We start from the raw sequence: 20169 nt of genomic DNA on the forward strand, positions 1-20169 counted from the left end.
TTTAATGTGGCCCCTCTGAAATTTTGAGTCGAAAGTACTATATATTCTATTGTTCTTCATGTCCTACTTTAGAGACCTTAACTTTAAACATTGGAACTGGTTTTGGTTTTTATTCTGTGAAAGCTTAAAAGTATGATAGTTTGACTTGACTAACCCGTTATGACTCAGTGCATTTTTCAAGTATCCTGTTTTCAGCAATGTACTAATTAATATTAAAAAGCAGAAAAATAGGCTATTTTTGTTGTCTTCCTTTCCAAATTTTTATCCATGACCCATACCATTTCTCCACAACTCATACAGCCCTAATCTCTTGCCAGCCAAGTTTCTCTTCATAAAGCAGACACACTCCTTTCCCTTATGTTAGTTTTAAACATAATGCCACCACAGCATGTTCCAAATTGCTTCCTGAATTCTTCCTTTGTTATTCTGCTTGCATTCATATCCCACATGCCAGCCATACCAACCCCAACAGTATTTACTTTCTTATTGTTTGAGGTAATAATCATACTGAGTTAAAAAACAATTCTGAGCTACTTCCACAAACATACCTCCAGGCATTTTGTACAGTTAATGAATTCCAGTCAATGCAGAATAATTAACATTTACCATAAACATAGCTTTGTCCTAAATGATTTTGACCTTTGTGCTACGAGAGTGACAGAAGAAAAGCATGATTATTACTGCACACAGATGAAAAAAATAGTTGGGGATTCTTTTGAACTTGACACAATAAAATTCTAACCTAGATGTAAATTTTCAGCATTAATAAGAAGAAGACTGTAGTGCAGTGAATGATCTAATGCACATAAAATCACCTCAATAACTTTAACAGATGAAACTCACCTGGAATGAAGGCCATCACAAGAGCACTACACCTCTTAAAACCTATCACAATATTTTTTCCCTCTTAAATGCTCCTAGGGTAAATGAAGTGATGTTTAGCCTTTATGTTGTTTGCCACTGAAGACAGACACACAGTATTGCCCCTAAACAGCAGCTATACCTCAGATGGTAGATTATTCAGTGGGTCAGCAGGCAAAGCAATGAATCCAGGCAGTAAGTTTCAATTTACACCATGATCTATTATTCTGCCTCCCAACCCTGAGAAACATGATCCATCTTACATTGCAACTGAATGGCACCACTAAATCCACTCTGTTGACTTGCTGGTGGTCCAGTTAGTTATTCAAAGGGCCACACTCCTGCTGCATTGGGTTTGCATAGCCACGTTTTGGTAGCAGGAGGCGATGGGTGGCTCCTGTGAGAAGCTGCTGTAAGTTAATGCCAGCCAACTCCAAGACAGATGTGCCACTAGCCAGGGCTTGGCCAATTAGAAATTATGATAATGCCTCTATGATAATACATAAAAAAAAAAAAAAAGAAGTTATTGTCCAGATGTAATTGTGGCTGGAAAAGAGTGGGGCAACAATATGTGAGAGGAACAGCCCTGCAGACATCAAGGTCAGTGGAGAAGGTGAGGAGGAGGTGCTCCAGGCACCAGAGATGAGGTTCCCCTGCAAGCCATGCTGCAGGCCATGGTGGGGCAGCTGTGCTCCTGCAGCCCATGGGTGCCATGGTCCACAGGGATGCAGAGATCCACCTGCAGCCCCTGGAGGAGCTGGACCCCACACTGGAGCAGGTGGATGCCTGAGACAAGGCTGTGAACTTCTGGAAGACCCATGGTGGAGCAGGCTCCTGGACTGCAGACCTGTGGAGAGAGGAGCAGGGGTAGGACTTGTACCTTGTGGGGGATCAACACTGGAGCAGCCTGTCCTTGGAGGACTGCACCCCATGGAAGAGAGACACACATTGCAAGAGTTTGTGGAGAACTGTTGCTTGTTTGGTAGACTCACAGTGGAGAAGTTCATGGAGAACTGTCTCCTTTGGGAGACACTCCATGTTGGAGCAGGTGAAAGACTCCTCTCCCTGAGCAGAGACATGAACAATGTGTTATGAAGTGACCATAACCCAAATTCCTGGTCTCCCTGAGATTATGGCGTGCAACAGGTAGAGCTGGGAAGGAGGGAGGGGTGGGAGGAAGGTGTTATAAGGTCTATTTTTACTTCTTATTATTCTACTCTGATTTTGTTGGCAATAAATTCAGATAATATTCCAAATCTGAGTCTGTCTTTCCTGTGATGGTAGCTGGTGAGTGATCTCTCCTGGTTCTTACCTTATTTCATGAACCCTTCATTATATGTTCTCTATCCTGTCCACCTGTGGAGGAGAGTGATAGAAAAGCTTTGGTGGGTGTCTGGCATCCAGCCAGGGTCAACCCACTACCTATGAATCATAGGTAATAGTGGGAAAACAAATTCAGTCAGGATTTAATTTTGTTGGCATGATGGTTGTTATCAGAAAATTATATATTCTAATCAAGCAATCACCAAGTCTGACTCACATTTTATTTCCAGGGGTCCATCATGTTCCAGCTCCAGTCCCATTTCTTATTTCCCTGGCACGGAAGAACATATGTGAGAGGAACAACAAGTGGACACAACTCTTGGTAGTCTTGATGAAAACGTGCTATTACAGAACCACTGTAACCCAAACTTCCCATGAAAATTTGACTTAAGATAATCAGGCCTTCTATTAACATATCTGGCCTACTCTTAGCCCCTCCCTATAACTTTTAAACTTTTGCTAAATTGCACTAGATTTGAGTCCTGGCCTCAAGCTTTGAGGTTATTATACTTTCAGACATTTTGTGAAAATCAAAACCTGAGTAGAGAAGCCTTTGGGAAAAAGGAAGTTGCAACTGTGCTTTGTGTATATTGTATCAGCACCTGACTGATATCAGGTGATACCTCACATCTCAGCTGATACCTGCTCACCATGAGAAAGCCCAAGACAGCACAGTTTATATTGTCTTGAGCACAATACTGGTGGAAACTGATGGTGAAGAATGAAACATGAGTTCTATCTTTATTTAAAAAGTTGTGTTTAAGTTTTGAACTCATTTGATTCACCAAACCAAATTATTCCTTGGTTCCAAATTTCAGTTCATGCATGGTCAGCCCTGTGAAGCAGACCATCCATTACTGCTGGTGTTGGCAGAGAGCTGCAGGCTTGTTTTTATGGAGCTTAGACCATTTGAGACAGCTTTGCATTAACTTAAAAAAAGACAATAAGCTGCATAGCAAAATTAAATTTCTTTTAAAACATTAAAAAATTCACTCTCAATTCCCTTCCAAGAAGTACATAACAGACTTTCCTTAGCCTCATTTTAATGCGACAAAAGAGACGAAGAAACAAAATTAGTTAGTTAGCCACAGTCCCATGATAGATTCTTGGGACAGTCACCACCAGGACTTCAGAGCCTCCTGACTGCCAGTCCATCTCTCCCTTCCCAGCCCATCTAGGCCTTCTGGCTGTGACAAAACTAGCAGCTGCTTGCAAAAAACAAGCTGAAGTATAGAGATAACAGCACCTGAATGCTACATAAACATCAGGATTGTGGTAGCTCTCTCTAATAATATAAACCAATTATGTTCTTCTGGCTCTGGTTTCCATCTTAAAAAGGATTAGTCATAGGGTTATACGGAATAAGGGAATTAGCCTTTCACCTCTGAAAAATGTAAGTTCAAATATTAGTTGAGGTCATGAATGAAAATCAGTTTCTTCTACTCCAGCTTGTGGTTGTATATTAGGAAAGCACAACACAAATTGGCAGAACAGTCCCAGGAGAGGAATAGCAACAGCAGCTTGTGGTATACACAAAGTGTGTGTGTGTGGACAATATATGTATATGTGTGTGTGTGTACATATATTGTATACAAAGTACATATATACACATAACCATTTACACTAAAGAGTGGGGAAGGTGGAATAGGAGAGCATGTTTAGAGGTAGCATGGCTTTGAAATTCAACACTGGGTCCTAATCAAGAGATCTGACGTGTAGCTTTAGTCCTGCAATAACCCTTGGAATAATCTTCCCCAAGCAATCTTCCCCTTTAATCACCTCACACTGCAATACCTAGTCTAAGCTAGTCCTCAAATACCCTCTTCAGTTTCAGCAGAAAGTCATTCACAAGGTTATCTATTCCACCTACTTCCCACACCTATCCAATGATCACAGGGCAATAAATGTGTACAATCCTTGGGAAGCTGATCTCGATTTCTCTCTCTCCCTTAGCTTGAGACATACTCAACCTAAATCCCTTCCCACTCCACATCTCTGCTTTGTCCAATCTATTGATTAAAGTTTCAAAAATGGGTGACTCTTTTCACTGAATTCACAGCAAAAGGATCCTCTTATGTGCCATGGAAATTCAGTGTGACTAAAACATCAATAAATTATTGAGACTGGGATGGCAGATCTCATTTTATGGGCAATTTCCAACAGGTTAAAAGGGGTTGGAAAATTATGGACAACAAAATAATCCTCCTCTAACTAAGGCTTTGATTTCTACATTAAAAGTATTAACATTGCATGGAAAAGATGAAACCCAGACCAGAAAGTGTTAATAAGTGAATCTTCTGTTCCTACAGAAGGGAAAGACCCTTCCTGATCAGAGAAGATACCACCCTTTTTGTACATGCTCATGATACCAGTGGACAGACTTTAATTTAAACAGTGGGCTCAAGCTGACTTAAAAATATAGACATATATTTAAAAACCCCTAATTGTATAGAAAGAGGTATAAAAGGTATAAGACTCCAAACCCTACCGTGGTGTACACAGTGAGAACAATCAACTCAGACTGAGTTGAGTTAGAAGTAGGAATGCTATTTGGAAACTGTCCATTTTAGCTATAAGTGTCCCTTGGTTTTGTAGAAATGAGTGCTGAAATAAAAAACACAGAGGAGATATAATCTCTTCCTCAGTGGAATACCTGAAATTCAAGAGATTTTACCAAAGGGATCCTCTGTCCTGAAATTTTATTTGTGCTCATGAAAACTTTTGACTTCTGTGATCAGTTACAGATTTAGAAAGTCAAATCAGCAAATCACAGGGAAAAAAGTGCTTGAATGTATTTCCAGGAAGCAGTCATTTTCCTTCAGAATGAAAAGGAAAAAAAAAAAAAAAAAAAAAAAAAAAGACAAGCGAGTTTAGCCTCAGGCAGCCGAGCAATGCATGGAATATTTGACTGCTCCACTGTTCAGGCAATTCCTGCAAAACAAATAGAGCTTGCCTTTTAAAAAAATTAGATTGCTTTCAAAAAGAAACACAAGACATGGCTAATTTTCCTAGACATGGAAGAATATTTCCCCAAAATTAAAAATATAAAGGTCTTAAAAATCCAACTGTGAAGACTATATCTCTTCCTTTGAGATGGAGAGCTTTTTGCAACAATTAGTTATTTTATAACTCCAACAATCAATAGGCTTAAATACCTATTTCACTTTCAAAGAGAATTTGGCTAATTGGAAATAAGGCTACTAAAAAGCTGAGTAAGTTCATCCACAGATCGTTTAATGCATCTTAATCAATCATTACGCAAAGCAAAGAAGATTAACATTTATAATTTATCCTTTGACAGACAACACCAAATAATAATTCCAATCTTTGTTACTGATATTAATGAAGAGAGTGGAAATTCAGAGCAGATAAAGAACATGCTCTTTACAGGTTGCAGAGGCAGGAAAGGTACCAGTTTTATTCTGATCTGCTTGTTTTTCTAATGTCAAATGCCAGTGCATCCACCAAAGTCAGATTCTTGTTCCAAAGCCAGAACGCTTCAGTCTGTTTCACATTTTGTGGCAGGCTTATACTTCGGGCCAAGCTCAGGCCATAGCATTCTAATTTTTCTCTAAATCACTTGGTATACTTTTGGGAGTTATTAAATGAAGTGAGCAATGATACATAACAATTGTGTGTGACAGGGAGAAATACATTGTTCCTCTTGTGGGGACAAACTGCAAACCTGGGTAATGCCGGGAGCAAAGCCTACTTTGAAAAGCCACGTTTATGCTCAGGGACAGTTTAAGCTTTCAACAAACAGTTAAAGATAAATCCTGTAGTAATGACAGACAACAAAATGGTACAGTTCTCCTGAAAGCATTTACACAGATTCTGGAAGGATGCCCAGAAAGAGCCTCAGGCATGGAAATAAATTATAATATGTGCAAGTTTCCCCTAACAAGTCCATAAGTCTAGAGTAGTACATAGATAATGGGCAGTGAGAATAACAACTTTCTGAAAGGAGAAATTGGAACAGAGGCAGATAAAGGGAAACACTGTAACACAAAAGTTATTCTTAAACTATTCTTAAAGATCATTAGTGAAAAATCCTCCTTTGCACTGATGAATACAGAAAATATGCATTTCCTTGGATCAGCTACCTTTTCAGCTTCTGGAGAAAGAAAAAGGAAAATGAAGTGAACTCTCACTTCCATCAAGAATGAGCCTGTCCTGTCAAGAGAACAGTTATTACTCTCCTACGTCAGAATGGCAAAACAACTATTTAGGAGTGATAATTCTCAGAAGAAGGTTCATTTTTGATCCAAGCCATGAAGCCGTGATAACTCCAGCTGTAGTTTGAAAAGGACCATGATGACTTACATATTGCCTACATTAAACAGAAAGCATCTGAAGTAGGGCTGTTTTCTTTTTATTTTTTAAATCACTGTAAATAAGAGCAGCACAAAAAAATCCACATGTATGATTCTATGTTCATTCCAACCAGGACTACTTCAGTTTATTTGAAATTGACTAGGATTTAAAACTGAACAGTAAACTATTTCTAAGAAAAAAAAAAATCAAAAAATACAAAGTAATCTTTAGCGTTTTGATTACACCAGTGCATGGTAAGTCTCAAAGAAGCAATGAGCCCAAATAAGTTATTCACAGTTAGAAAAGACAGAAACTTGTCCTGTTTTTCCAACCTAACTCCACAAGGCAAGTTACCTTAGGATCTAATTCTTGAAAAACTGGGGGGCATACCTTCCTCTGAAAGCAGGGCAGCGATACAGTGTGACCTGGGTGGCCTGAAAACAATGCGAAGTAGGTCACAAACCCCTCCCGAGTTACGGCTGCCGAGGGCAACCCTAATTGCCGGCCCCGCTGTGTGCGCCCGGTGCCGGTGGCAGCGGCACGTGGCGGCGGTGCCACGCCGCCAGCCGGGCACGGCGACCCGCGGGCTGTGCCCTCCTCTGCCGCACGCGTCTCGCCTGTTTGTTTGATGCAAATGAGCGTATGGCAGCTGTCACTTTGCGGGGCCCAAAGGGAACGATATGTTTCAAGCGTAATTGCAGAGGGAAGCCCGTCGGAGCCCTTCTGTCAGCCCTGCAGCTTGAGAGGAAAATCCCGCGAAACGCGCCCAGCTTCCGAAGCCGACACTGGCGCGGGCACGTCCCGCCCGTGGCGCTCGCAGTTATCGCCCTTAGCCCTTATTCTCGGCCTGACCGCTGTGCTCAAACGCGAGGCACAAGGCCACGGCGAAGGCAGTGTACGACCCTTTCAGATGTGCTGCCAGGCCGACGGGAGGAATGTGCCAGGAACACTCGTCTGGGCGCACCGTGTGCCTGGCGGCGAGAGAGGCGGGGGGAGCGCTGGCCTTGCGCTGCCAGGAACACAGCGGTCCGAGCCGCGGGGCAGGGAAAAAACAATCAAACCAACTCCCCAGAACAAAACACAAACAACCCCCAGACAAGCGCTCTCCCGGCGGCGGATGGCGGATGTTCGCAGCTGAGCCCTGGGGCAGGAGCAGCGCTTTGGGACAGAGGCTTCTCCACCGCCCTCGCCTGTCCCCGCGGCTCTCCGGCCACGCAAGCTGTCACCGGGGATGGCCGAGAGCGGCCGCCTCCGCCACCCGCGGAGGCTGCCCCCGCCCCGGCAGCCGCCGCCGCTCCGCGCCGCCGCTCCCGCCGGCCACCGCCTCCTCCCTCCCTCGGCAGGCGGGGCTGGGCCCGCCCCCGGGCTTCCCCCACCGCCCGCGAAGGGGAGGGGGCTCTGGTACCGCCCCATCCACGCCCCTCCCGGCGGAGCGGCGCCCGGCGCGCCCCTTAAAGCCGTTCCCGCCCGCCCGCGCGGTCAGTCCGCGGGGCCGCCGCCGGTCACCGCGGGGAGGCGCCGGGACGGGGTGGCCGCGATGCTGGAGAACGGCTCCCTGAGGAACTGCTGTGACCCGGGCGGGCGCGGCCGGCTCGGCTTGGCGGAACGGGAGGCGGCGGCGGCGGGCGCCCCGCGGCCCGCCTGGGTGGTGCCGGTGCTGTCCAGCGTGCTGATCTTCACCACCGTGGTGGACATCCTGGGCAACCTCCTGGTCATCCTCTCCGTCTTCAAGAACCGCAAGCTCCGGAACTCAGGTAAGGGCTTGACCCCCGCACCCTGCCCCGGCGGCGGCAGGGAGCAGCGACTGCCCGGAGTCCCGCCGCTATCCTGGTCCTCGCTTCCAGCTGTCCTGAGGAGCCCAGCCCGCTTGTCGAGTCCGTGCGGGCCGCCTCCTGAAGGCGGGAGACCTGAGCCCCCATCCGTTGCTCTTGCCCTGTAGTGTGTGCCGGGATCCCCAGGGGCTCAGTGACCCTTCCCAGCGCACCGCCTCTGCGCTCTCCTTGGGGTCCGTCCTGCCCTCCGTTAGAGAGCGCAGGTCGTTCCGTGGTTTCTAATGAGGCACTATGTGGTCTCTATGGAGCTCCCGAGGAGGGGAATCGGTGCCATCCGGCGACGAAAAGCGTGCCCAAAGTGGTCGGAGGCGTGAAGGAGGAGCTTTTAAAACTTGCTCAAGAGTCCTAAAGATACGGTGCTGTGCATGCGTGGGGAAGCGGCTCAGCCCCATCTCTGGAGTCTGCATCAGAGTTCACGGTAGTCTTCACAAAATCCTCATCGCATATCCTTCAGACAGAACGTAACAAATAAAGTGGGGTGTTGTCTTTGAATTGTGCCTTTAATTTCTCCTTGTGTGTGCTAGAATGTTGCTCTGCGGTTTTTACCTGCTAAACTTACTGGCTTTATCTCCTCCTATCTGCCGGGCTGCTTACAACGTGTTTCAAACTACAAAACTCTGTAGTTTCTCACCAGCTTCTCTGGCCCTGATTGGCGCACGTCCCGCTGCGTGCGGATCCTACAGCCCCTCCGGCTCCCCGCGTCGATGGAGCCGACTGCTCCCTGATGCGCAGAGCTGGGCACACCTGCGCTCCGCTGGATGCAGTATAAAGTGCTACCCCCGAAACCGTGGTGTATCTACTTCTTGTAGTTTTTAGCTGTTCCCGGAACTCCTCATTCCTTCGAGTTCCCTCGTTTTGACATGCGCACGCAGGTCGGGATAACCAAACTTTGCTGGGAGCTGGCAGGAGTCCGAAGCACTACGTTCCCCGTTCTCGGAACCAGAGGGTTCTGCCATCGATCCTCTGTGTCAGCGGGTGCTCCCTTGCCACTGGGAAGGAGGAAGAGCTACTGGCTTGTTTCTCCTGGGGGTGTTGGTTTGGGGTTTTTTCAACCAGTGTCTCTTCCCAAGTGCTCTGTCGTGTCTCATGTGCGGTGACTAGAGCTCCTGCTAATGGGGAGTAGGCACTTGCTTTGAGTGAAATCGTGCTTAGGGGCAAAAGCAGTTTATGGAGGGGTAAGTCTTGCTCTCCCCAATCTCTGCACGTCTAGCTGCAGGCGGGGGATGCCGGCAAGCCCCGTTTACACGGGGCTGAGAGATCACACCCCGCCCCGAGCAGCACCGCACCTGAGAACGTCTGGAAGGGTGGTTTGGCTGAACGAGGGAAGACATGGGGGTGGCCGCGGCTAGTCCATGCGCTTGTGCTTGGTCTGTCCGTCCCAGGGGACAAGCCGAGAGAAGCAGAGCCGTGCCGGGGCCGGCAGTGCCGGCACGCCCGGAGCCGGAGCCCTGCGCGCCCCGAGCGGGACCGCGGCCGCCGAGCGGCGCCGGGCGCTGCCCCGGGGCAGCGGAGCGGGGCTGGGCTGGGCTGGGCTGGGCTGGGCTGGGCTGGGGAAGGGAGTCCCGCGGGACCCGCCGTGACTCACCGGCCCCTCCCGGCCCCCTCCGTGCCGGCGGAAGGCGAGTTCCCGAGGGATTCCGGGGGCAGGAAGCGCCCAGGGAGCAGGCTCTCGCTGGAGAGGGCGGCCGGCAAATCCCTTCCAGGGAGAGGAAGAGAGGGACTCTCTGCTGAAACTTTCCCTTCACCCAGACAACAGCAAAGGGGAGGGTTTGGACTGGAAGAGAGTGATGCCTAGAAGAGTAACTTTCAAGATACTGATCAAAGTATTCTGTGGCTCTGTGGCACCCTGGGACTGCTGGGGAAAAAAAATACATCAAAAAAACCACCACAAAACAACAACAAAAAACCCCCAAACATAGTCGTTTTACCTAGTTCAAATACCTGCTAATCGCGATAATCCTTAATGGGATGTCGCTGACCCTGTCCCAAAGATCTCTTTATCTTTGATAAGTACTGTGAAAAACAGCAGGGAATTCTTTCTACATAATCTTCATAAGGTTAAATACCTTTTCAATTGCCAGTTCTTTGTTTTACGTCAGGGAGACATGACTCTTGGAGGTGAAACTGAAAGGGCATAGTTTGGTAAATGTCTACAGAAGTCTTTTCAGGTAAAATTTCTTAGGGAGGAAGCACAGTGGAAGAGGACTGGAAACTGATGTGGATGGAGTGATAGAGGGGATGGGAAAGTGGCAGAGAGCTAAGGCAGTACTTGGGAGCCCTTACAATTTGACAAAGAAAGAAGGAAACGCAGGTGGACTTGCAGGTTTCTATTCTGAGCAAATGAGAAACAATGTGTTTGTACTTGCGAGGGGAGTGAATGCAGTAGATAGCAAAATGGTGAGGGAAAACTGCATGAAAAGAGTGAGACCTTGTCAGAGAAGAAAAAGATGAAGTTAGGGGAATGGTTATGACAGGAAGACATCTAGATGTCTGAAGGAAGGAAGAACTATACATCATGAGTACTCAGTTCCCTTTGAAGAAGCTAATGAGAGATTTTTCTTGGATGAGAGTTTGGGACTTCAAATAAGTCACAGGTATATAAGGAATAAATTAACCAGTTCTGCCTACTTCTGTGGCACAAGAAGTATTCATGCCTTCAGAAAGCAATACAGGTCTTTAGCAGTTTTTCCAGAATTTATCAACACTCTTCTGTTCTAGACTTCACAGAGAGCTCTGATAACTGGAAACAATGTAGTTATGTATTACTGTCCTTAAAATTAAAGCATGACCAAAAGTAAATATATTCTAATGCTTTTATACAATGGGACGTGCAAGAATGGAGTGAAACAAAATGACCTATTAGCCATTGGGCTTGTACCCTATTATGTTCAGTAGGAGAGAAATAAAGAATAGATAGGATTGGTGTTTCTGGACATTGCTCATTGACTCCTCAAACATGGGAATTTTGCTAGCCTTACAACAGAATGATTGTTTCAGATCACACAGAAGCCTCTTTCTCACATTTAAATTTGGTTTTGGGGAAAATCTGTGAAGACTCTTCCAAGTAGTGCATAGAATAATTGGTATGAATCAACATGCTTCTCTTACATAACTGCACCCAGTCTTTCTGTGAGAGGCTGAGCAACTTCTGATCTCTGAAAGTGATTTAATTTGCAGAAATTAATGCTTTTATCCATTCTAATTTGGGAAGAGAGCAATTTCATCTAACACACTACAAAATTAAATAAAACTTTGTATGAGGAAATAATAAAATTAAATCAGCTTGCCTTTCTTTTTGAAATGTCAAATGTGTTCTGAATTTTCAAAAACAATTATTGATTTTGTGTGTCTTCAATTAAACATGCCCAGTTGACAGCAGCTTTCACATTGCTAAAATTCTGAAGTGTTAAAGTTTACATGAGCTCAACAACCACTGTTTGATGATCAAGTATCCTGAAGGTCCATCAAATAAATCAAATCCACTAGATGCTTTTAAGAACTTTGAAGATACTTTTGTATAACCATAGCTATAAACGTGACATTATGGGCTGGGGTAAGAACCTGGTAGGAAGCACTCTAGAAGGTGGCAACCAGCAAGCCATCTCCCAGAGGACAGAGATAAAGCAAACCATTTATACTTTATTGGCCCTAAAGCCAGCATAAAATCAGTGAGAAGTGAGAATTAGGTGCATTAACTCAATATCATTTCAAATAGTAATGAGGACTTGGGACCCTTTGACTTTTGGTTGAATATTAATATTAACCTTGGTGCATTGCCAAAGAATGCATTAGTGGAAAGTGGTATTTTTAGTGCATTTTGTCAGCCCTCCTCACCCTCTCCACTATTTTCCTTTCTATATATAACAGCTAACACAGCACAGTGAGACTCTAATTTCCATTTGAATAGCAAGGTGCTGTTGCAACACAAATTAAACCAAAATTCATGTTTCTTTTACCTGTAAGAGCATGGGTGTATTTGCATGTTTAGTTTTGTCTAATGTATATGTGGTTCTAGAGATGGACAATGCTTCTCATATGTACATCGGTACAAAATAAACAATCCTGCATGTAGAATTATAATATTGGTACTTATCTATATACTAAATAAACATGTTCAGCAATATAAGCAAGTCTTGTAGTATTTCTCCATGCTCTTTCCCTTTCCATAGACTCTGATCCACATCTCTGTGATGTATCTGAAGGTAAGTTATCCCCATTGTTAATTGCTGCTTTCGGTTATTCTTAATCTCTTTGACCACACCAGTTCTCTTTCCCTCCTTTATTCCTCTGCTATTATTTTTCCTATCCACTGGAGTACAGGATGGTTGTTTCCTGTGGTGGAATCCATCTCTTACAAAATGACAGTGGATAAACCTGTCTCTGAAACCACTTGGAAAAAATGTACTTTAATATCAGCAGTGATGCTGACAAGAACATATTTTGATGAGTAGATCATGAAATCCCACTCTGATGGTTTCAGCTTTTGTACTCCTTACTTCTTGAACTCTGGATCTACAGAATTCTTAGGTCTGGGACTGGGTGTGTTTGGCCTTCATATTATCTCTCACATTCAGCTTGGAGGTGCTTAATGCTAAGAAATTGATGGGAACATAGCTTCAACAATCACAAAAATTCATTGAACCCAATGCTTAGAATAAACCTCTTCTAACTCTTACCATGATTCAAACTAGTTTTTACTTTATTTTAACTTTGTGATTATTAGTTGCTTACTTAGAGTGGATATCTTTATTTATAGGATTACAATTGTAATTTAATTTGAATGGATCATTTCTCCACCTGTTGAGAGCTTTTGTGCAATATTAATGGGGAGTAATGTTTACCCCTCAACCTTTTTTTTTTTTCCCATAGACAAGTCATATAGTTTTAGTTTCCTTCAAGTAGCTTAGAGGAAACTAAGTTACCGTTCTTTATTTTCCTGTGTTTTTTAAGCCTTTCAGGTCACTTATGCAAACTAAATTAATCTGTCTTTGCAGTAATGCAGATGAAGTACCACCAATACTCTCAAGAAAATATTAACATTCTATTCTGTTCTGTCCTTTCCTGGATGGACAAAATGGACCTGGTATGCCTGGAAGCCACATTTTCCTTTTATGTGGTAGCATAATATGGGTGACTGTTCTTGGTGCAGTCATTTGCTGATGCAGCTCTTCTTTTTCTTTTGTTACACAATTATTCCTTCAGTGCCTGACCTCATATCTCATGTTATTATACGCTATCCACTTTCTGGTCTTTTAGTCCTCAAGCAAAAAAAATCTTGACATGTCCATGTATCAGTAGACTCTCAACTTTGTATTATCATAAAATTTCATTAGTTCTCTTTGTTTTGTGATGTAATACTTCTGAAACAGACAAAATTACTTCAATGTAGGTTATCTCCCTCCGGTCCAACAATTTTCTTTCATCATTGTCCAGACAGTGGTAGCAACAGACTGTAAGTGGTACCCTGGTGATTCCAAAGCTAGATCTGTTTAGAGCAACCTCCCAGATCCAGAAAGTACAAGTCCAGCTTTTATTAAATAAAGATGATCAGATTAGTTGGTACAGCCACTTTGTATAAGCTCACATTGACTTTTATTTCATTTGTCTGTATATGCATCTTTAATTTTCCTATCCCTCCAAGCTTGTCTCTTCAGTCTTGGCAACAACTGAGATTAAGAGCCCAAAGATTTCTCAATTCATTCTTCCTCTTCAACAATTTCCCACCTTGAATAAACAGGTTTACTGTTCTTATTAGTCCCTGATTTTCTGACTTATTGCGAGCGCCATTCATGCAAAAAGAAACAGCATTTGTGCAGCACTATAGCAAACGAGGAGGAAATGGGTAGTAAAGTGTGAGAGCACCACAGCTGCAAGTGAGTCATGGCAACACTACTCTTTGGGATGCATGTGGGAGCCAAGCTCTGAGGGAAATCAAATCACTCAAGCCTGAGAGAAATCTGCACTTCCCTACTGGCAGTGAGGACTAGAGAGCATTTCAGCCCCTTTTTACAGGTCCCACATGTAGCTCTCAATACTATCAGAACACAACACTATCTCTGAGATAACAGATGTTAAAAAATTCCTGCCATCAAGTATATTCAATCTTTCTGATATTTTTGCTTTATTATAGACATGCTAATTCCTCACCTGCCAGCCTGCCTTATCCCCAAGACCACCATTTTTGTTCTTATTAAAAAGTCTAGCAAAATCTTTCTTCAAACCAGGAGCCATTTTAACTCAATTTTCAGGGTCCCCTCCTCCAGTAACTTGTCTTTCCTTTCCTATTTTTTACTGTGCTGGAAGGGCATTTTCGTCATTTTAGAAGTCTTTGCAAAGTCAAAGAAGTTTGAGGGATGTGTCAGTTTCCATTTTATCCATTTTTGCTCTCTCTGGCAGTTTTCTTTGGTGGGCCTGTCTTTTACTTCTAGCCTCACTTCTTGCCCCCAGTATCCTTACTGAAACAACTTCTTCTCCGTCTAGATCTGGAACCTTTTTTTTATATTTTTTCCCTCTTTTGGATGCAAGTTACAGAGAATATTTTTGTTACTTTAATATGAAGAAATGCCAACCTTCTTCCACATTCAAGTCCCTAAGCTCCTCAATACAGTTGATTTCACTTTCCTAATTAGCTTCTTTTATTTATCAAAATGTGCAAGTCCCCTTCTTAGCTATGCCTGCTTTGTTTATTCTTCTATTTAATTTAACCAAAATAATCTCATCTATTTTCAATGCAACCTTATTTTCTATGGCAGGCTCTTCAGGGATGTCTTTGTTCTTTATGAAAACAAAGGCTGAGGTATATTGGCAAATTTACTCTGAATTGAAGAAATCTTGTGGGTGTATGTCCAGAACTCAGCTGCAATTTCTGTGTTTATTTTCCCCTTTACGTATGAGGGCCTGCATTGTCCTGATGTTAAATCGTCTCCATTAGTGCTTTCCTACTAAAAGGAAGGTGTTCTCATCCAATTTCAGGTTTCTGCATTCTTCACTGCACATTGTCTTTACAACTCTTCCCCAATGTAATTTTGGCTTTTACCGGGATAGCCTCTCTCTCAATCTGTCTCTTCATTCTCCTTCTCTTATGAAGACAATAGACCTTTTGATTGGTATTTCTCTTCTCTGATCACTGGTGCAGTTCCATTCTAACAGAATTGTTTCCATAAAGTTTAATTTTTATTTCTCACTGGGTTTTGATCTCCTATTTTATTTTATAAGTTCCTCACACCCTTTAACTGACTCTACTGCTTTTTATATTATCACTCTAGTTGAACTCCACAATGATTGAGCTCCTGTTTTCTATATTTTTTGCCACCAACTTCCTGAAGCCAAAATTCCCTTGCCCTGGGTGGTAAATGAAGAAACTATATGGTTTCTTCTCAAGCTCTCTTCCCATCTCTCAACTTCAAGTTCTTTTTATTCATTCTGCCAGCTTGGATTGCAAGCTGGTATCCCATATGCTTAGGTGAAATCTGTCCATGAAGATATGAAGCCTCTCCCCAGAAAATACCTTCAAATGATCAATACTCCAAATCTTTCTATATAATGTCTAGAACTATTCAGTCATGTGCCCGTGACTCATCCCATAATTCTAATTATGCTTCTATTCTCTTCTTGGAGAGGAAACAGAATAAGTTCATCACCAATTCCATGCTCTTTTCTGTGGGACTTGGTTCAAACAGTAAGCAAATGAGAAAATAAGTCTTCGAAGTTACTTCTGAAATAATAACTCTAAACTTTGTTAACATGTAATTCCCAAAGTAGAAGAGCAAAGTGAAAAGCCAGTATTATTAATTTGCAAAATAAGAAAATTTCTGTGACAAAGGAGGTGAATCTTGCAGGTAAATTTAGAAAAAAGTGAAAAGTGGAAACCTAAGGTTGTTCTAGAAGAGAAAAAGTCTGAAGGATACAGAATTTTAAATTATTTCAGAAATAGAAAGTTTTTAAGGTAATTATGATCCTAGAGGGATTGAAAGAAGTATTTAGGAGTACAGAAACATCATAAAGTAAAAAAAAAAAACAAAACACCAACTTCTCTATCAATCTACATCACAGGGAATGCTGTTTAGGGTAAAATTGCAACTCAGTGCAGGTTATTCTGCAGCCATAGGGTATTTTGTATCTTCCTTTGAAGCACTTAGCAATATATTATTGCCAAGTTATACTTGTTCTGAAATATCATTTATTTTTATTCTGTATGGTAAGTATTTCATTTATTGATAAGCAAAAAGGAACTTTATTGCCAAGATCAAGTCCAAGATACTTTTATTTTAGAATGTAATATTAAGTCCTATTCCACTTAATAAGTGGAGCTTTTGGTATGCTTATCTTTAGAGGAAACAGAATGATAAGGATTTATTTGAGCTGCAGAAGTATGTTTTCCTGAACTTGTAAAGAAGAATCTAAGGGTGTATTTATGTCATGTATTTCATTTGGCACAAGTTCACTCTACCCATGTTTCAAGGGAAGGAAAACCTAAGGATGCTGTTAGTATGATGCTTTTCCTGCAAGACTGTATTCAGGCTCCCTTTAAGGCCTAGTTTAACACAGTCACACAGCTTTTGCCTTTTCTTTTTTTTTTTTCAGCTCAGAGCATGAATAAGTTTTCTTCATCTCCTTGATATAACCAACATAAACGTACTCTCAGATACAGGAAATTAGAAGGAGCTCTTAGCAGCTGTATTATGGCAGTTCCAGTGTGTCTTAGGAGCACTCCCTTTCCTGCCAGCTCTCTCCTGGACTCTGGACTGACATTCCTTTTGCCAGACTCACTGACTGCATGAGGAATGACCTCTCTGCAGTAAAGCTCTATTCTTGGATGGAGCAGCAGAAGCAATTCATGGTGCTCTTTGGTACAATCAGCCAGAGCTAAGAGACCAAACCTCCCCACAGAACACTAGGACAACTCATTTTAAAAGACTAATTTTTTCATCTATTCTTAGCAGATATATATTCACCAGATTACTTTAATAATTGTGTTGAGGATGTTATAGGAGACTACTCTCATTCCATTAAATCACTGACAACCTGTTCTCTGCCTCTAGGAGTAAATTCTACTCCTACTCCAATTCACATCTATTATGAGTACCACTACCTTCAGATATGCTTCAGATTTTGGCTTCTTAGAAGTTATCCTTTACAAGTGCATATTGGTATCTTGACATAAGCTGGCAAGTACATTGCCTTGTTCCCAAGAATACATATGAAAACAGCCATGTTATCCTGAGCTGATAAAACCATTTCTTCATTTGCAGAAAGGAATGCTAATGGTATTGCAATTTTCATCTTCCTAAAAATGAATCTGAGCAGTTATTCTGCTTCTTAACTTTCCGTCTTGATAAGTGTATAAAATGGATTTCCTGACAGCAAAATCCCACAGAAACATGTATAAATTACTGTGTGTGCAACACTGTGGTGTGTCCTCCCTAACAACAGTAGCTGCTTTAGAAACTTCTGTTTTACTTTTGATCTCCATAATGATAAGCACTGAGCTGTATCAGAGTCAATGTTTTCCTGACATTCCAGCTGCATATGGGGCAGCTACATCTTGACATGAAAACAGATAAAAACACCTTAAACACATTCATCAAATGACTAAACTCCTGATTGTTGAGATTCTTTTTAAATTATTTATTATTTGTAGAGGTATTTGATTACACTGTAATAAATGCTGTTTAAATTATGTCTGCAGAAAAAACATAACCCTTCTGACAGCCCTACTATTTTTTTTCAGCTGTGTTTTATGGACTTGGATCTGTTTCAATATTTAAACACCTTATGAAGATGATAATAATTTATATGACTGTTCCATTAATACTGTCATCTTTTTGCTATAGAACAACATCTGCTTACCTGTTGGTTTATATTGCTGTATTTGCTCAATGTAGGCAATAATTGCTGTCAGAAGATAGCACATGCAGCTCTTGGAACTAATAGTCTGACTAACAAGAAATATATCCACTTGGTATCCCAGCCCTTGTAAATATAATTATGTTAACTAATTGTAAGTTTAGAACTAACAGCAAATTGTAAAATATATCACTGCAAAGAAGACAGGAAGCAATAAGTGGCATCCTCATGTCTCTATGATGTGCTGCAATACTGCCAAAATTCTCAGTGTCCTCTCATTCTAAAGACAGTTTAATTTTTCCAAATAATTCAAGTATTCACATCATTTCATTTGAGTGCAAATAGGGAAAAGAACCTTTTGTGAGATGGCTGTCACCTATGAATATATGTAATAATCAATCTAGGTATTTTTATGTCCTACTTTTTATTCAAGTAAAAATAGCCTACTTTTTGAATATTATCCACACAAGTTTAATGAAAAAAAGTGTTCATTCAAGTGCCCATTCTGCACAGATTCTGTCTATGGTGAAACTCATTGGAGTTGTGATCCTTAGGACTTATAAAATATGTTCTTAGAAGTAGTCAACTCTAATCAGATTTTCTACTGACAAATAAAAGGCTGTTTTATTAAAACCTGCTACTTTTCTTCAAGACAAGTAAAGACATGCAAATGGCATAGTCACTATGTGCCAACTGGGAGTTGTCCATCCCTCCTTTCTGTGAATTGCCTGTTAAGGTTCTTAAGAGTCTTGGAAATATATTCAAGAGACTAAACATTTCAACCCGCTTGCTTGAAATCAGTTGTTACTCACTGGAATGCACAGTAATTTTTGGATTGTTAGAGAGGAAAAAATTTGATTAATAGGGGACTGGTATCTTTCTATGCCTTTGTCTTGTTATGTTAGCAGTTATGACAGAAAGAATATTTCAAATTCAAACTTCCCTGCCACAAGTCAGATAGTACAACATTATACTCCAGGTGTTTTACTGGCATAAAGTATAGTGTCAGAAAGTGTTGTGCTGTGGAAATTTAGAGCACTCCTACTCAAGGACAAGAAGTCTCCCTGAGATATTTTTAAAGTGACTGCAAAAGTACTTGTTATTAGATTCACAGGTGGGGTTAGAGCCCATAGACAAAAGATTACTTTCTGAATCAGTTTTCATATTAAGCAAGATTTTCCTTTCTTTTTTAATTCTTCCCTTTGCAGTCATTAGAAGCAAAATATGTAAAATATTAATCAGATGTTGAGGCAGGCTTTGTAAAAGGATGGTGTAACCATACTGACTTGCCTAGAAAAATTGATCTACTGGTAAGTGGGTTGAAAGAGTTTGTACGATTTTACCTGTGCTTATGGTGCTGGGTATGAAACCTCAACTACACAATCCAGAGTCTAATTGCAGCACTGGACATCTGTTATTTCAAAGTAGAAGAAAAGGTAACTAATTTGAGGTTCTGTAATTATACCTTTGGTTGGATAATCTAAAACCAATACAATCTTCTTTAGTCACTCTTATGAAACACCTGGTATGCTAGGACCATAAAGACTGTAAAACTTGCTGTGCAGCCAGCTTCCTGGTTAAAGATGAAGCAAGAATATCTGCTCTGCTTATGGAGGGCAAACACAATAGTGAAGTAGGTGAACAAACATTCTCATGTAGTGTGTATATATATATATATATATATATATATATATATATATATATATACACTACATAAGAATATATACATTAAAGAAAAAATATAGTGATTTCCATTTGAGCTTGGCTTAGTAAAAACTATATTGGTTCGCTCCAGTTTGCAAATGTATTCATGGAGTAAAAGAGATGTGACTCAGTAGGTTAGGCAGACAGAAGTCACCCACATCTCTCTTTGGGGTCACAGGCCACTAGGTTGCTCACTGGGGTGAACTAGCCAGAACTGCCACAAAGAGCTAGTCTGAGAGGCTGGTTGCAGTCAGTTCACAGTGCTCAAAGGTCATCAGAGGAGATTATG

At 41.9% G+C, this 20169-nt stretch overlaps 1 protein-coding gene across 2 annotated transcripts in view; it reads left to right on the forward strand.

Annotated features, from left to right (window-relative positions):
- The first annotated feature begins 1613 nt into the window (after positions 1–1613).
- MTNR1B (melatonin receptor 1B) overlaps positions 1614–20169 on the forward strand; it is a 32368-nt gene continuing 13812 nt past the window's right edge. Inside the window, exons 1-2 of one of the 2 annotated variants that reach the window (XM_085574945.1) lie at positions 1614–8252; positions 8438–19844. In XM_085574945.1, coding sequence (XP_085431071.1) covers positions 7730–8252; positions 8438–8679 — 765 coding nt within the window. In that variant the 5' untranslated portion in view covers positions 1614–7729 and the 3' untranslated portion in view covers positions 8680–19844. Of the gene's footprint in view, positions 8253–8437; positions 19845–20169 lie in introns of those variants that run through there. The other variant, XM_021544992.4, reaches the window with a different exon arrangement.

Source organism: Lonchura striata, chromosome 1 (assembly GCF_050655825.1).
Source record: "Lonchura striata isolate lonStrDom1 chromosome 1, ASM5065582v1, whole genome shotgun sequence".
NCBI lineage: Eukaryota > Metazoa > Chordata > Aves > Passeriformes > Estrildidae > Lonchura > Lonchura striata.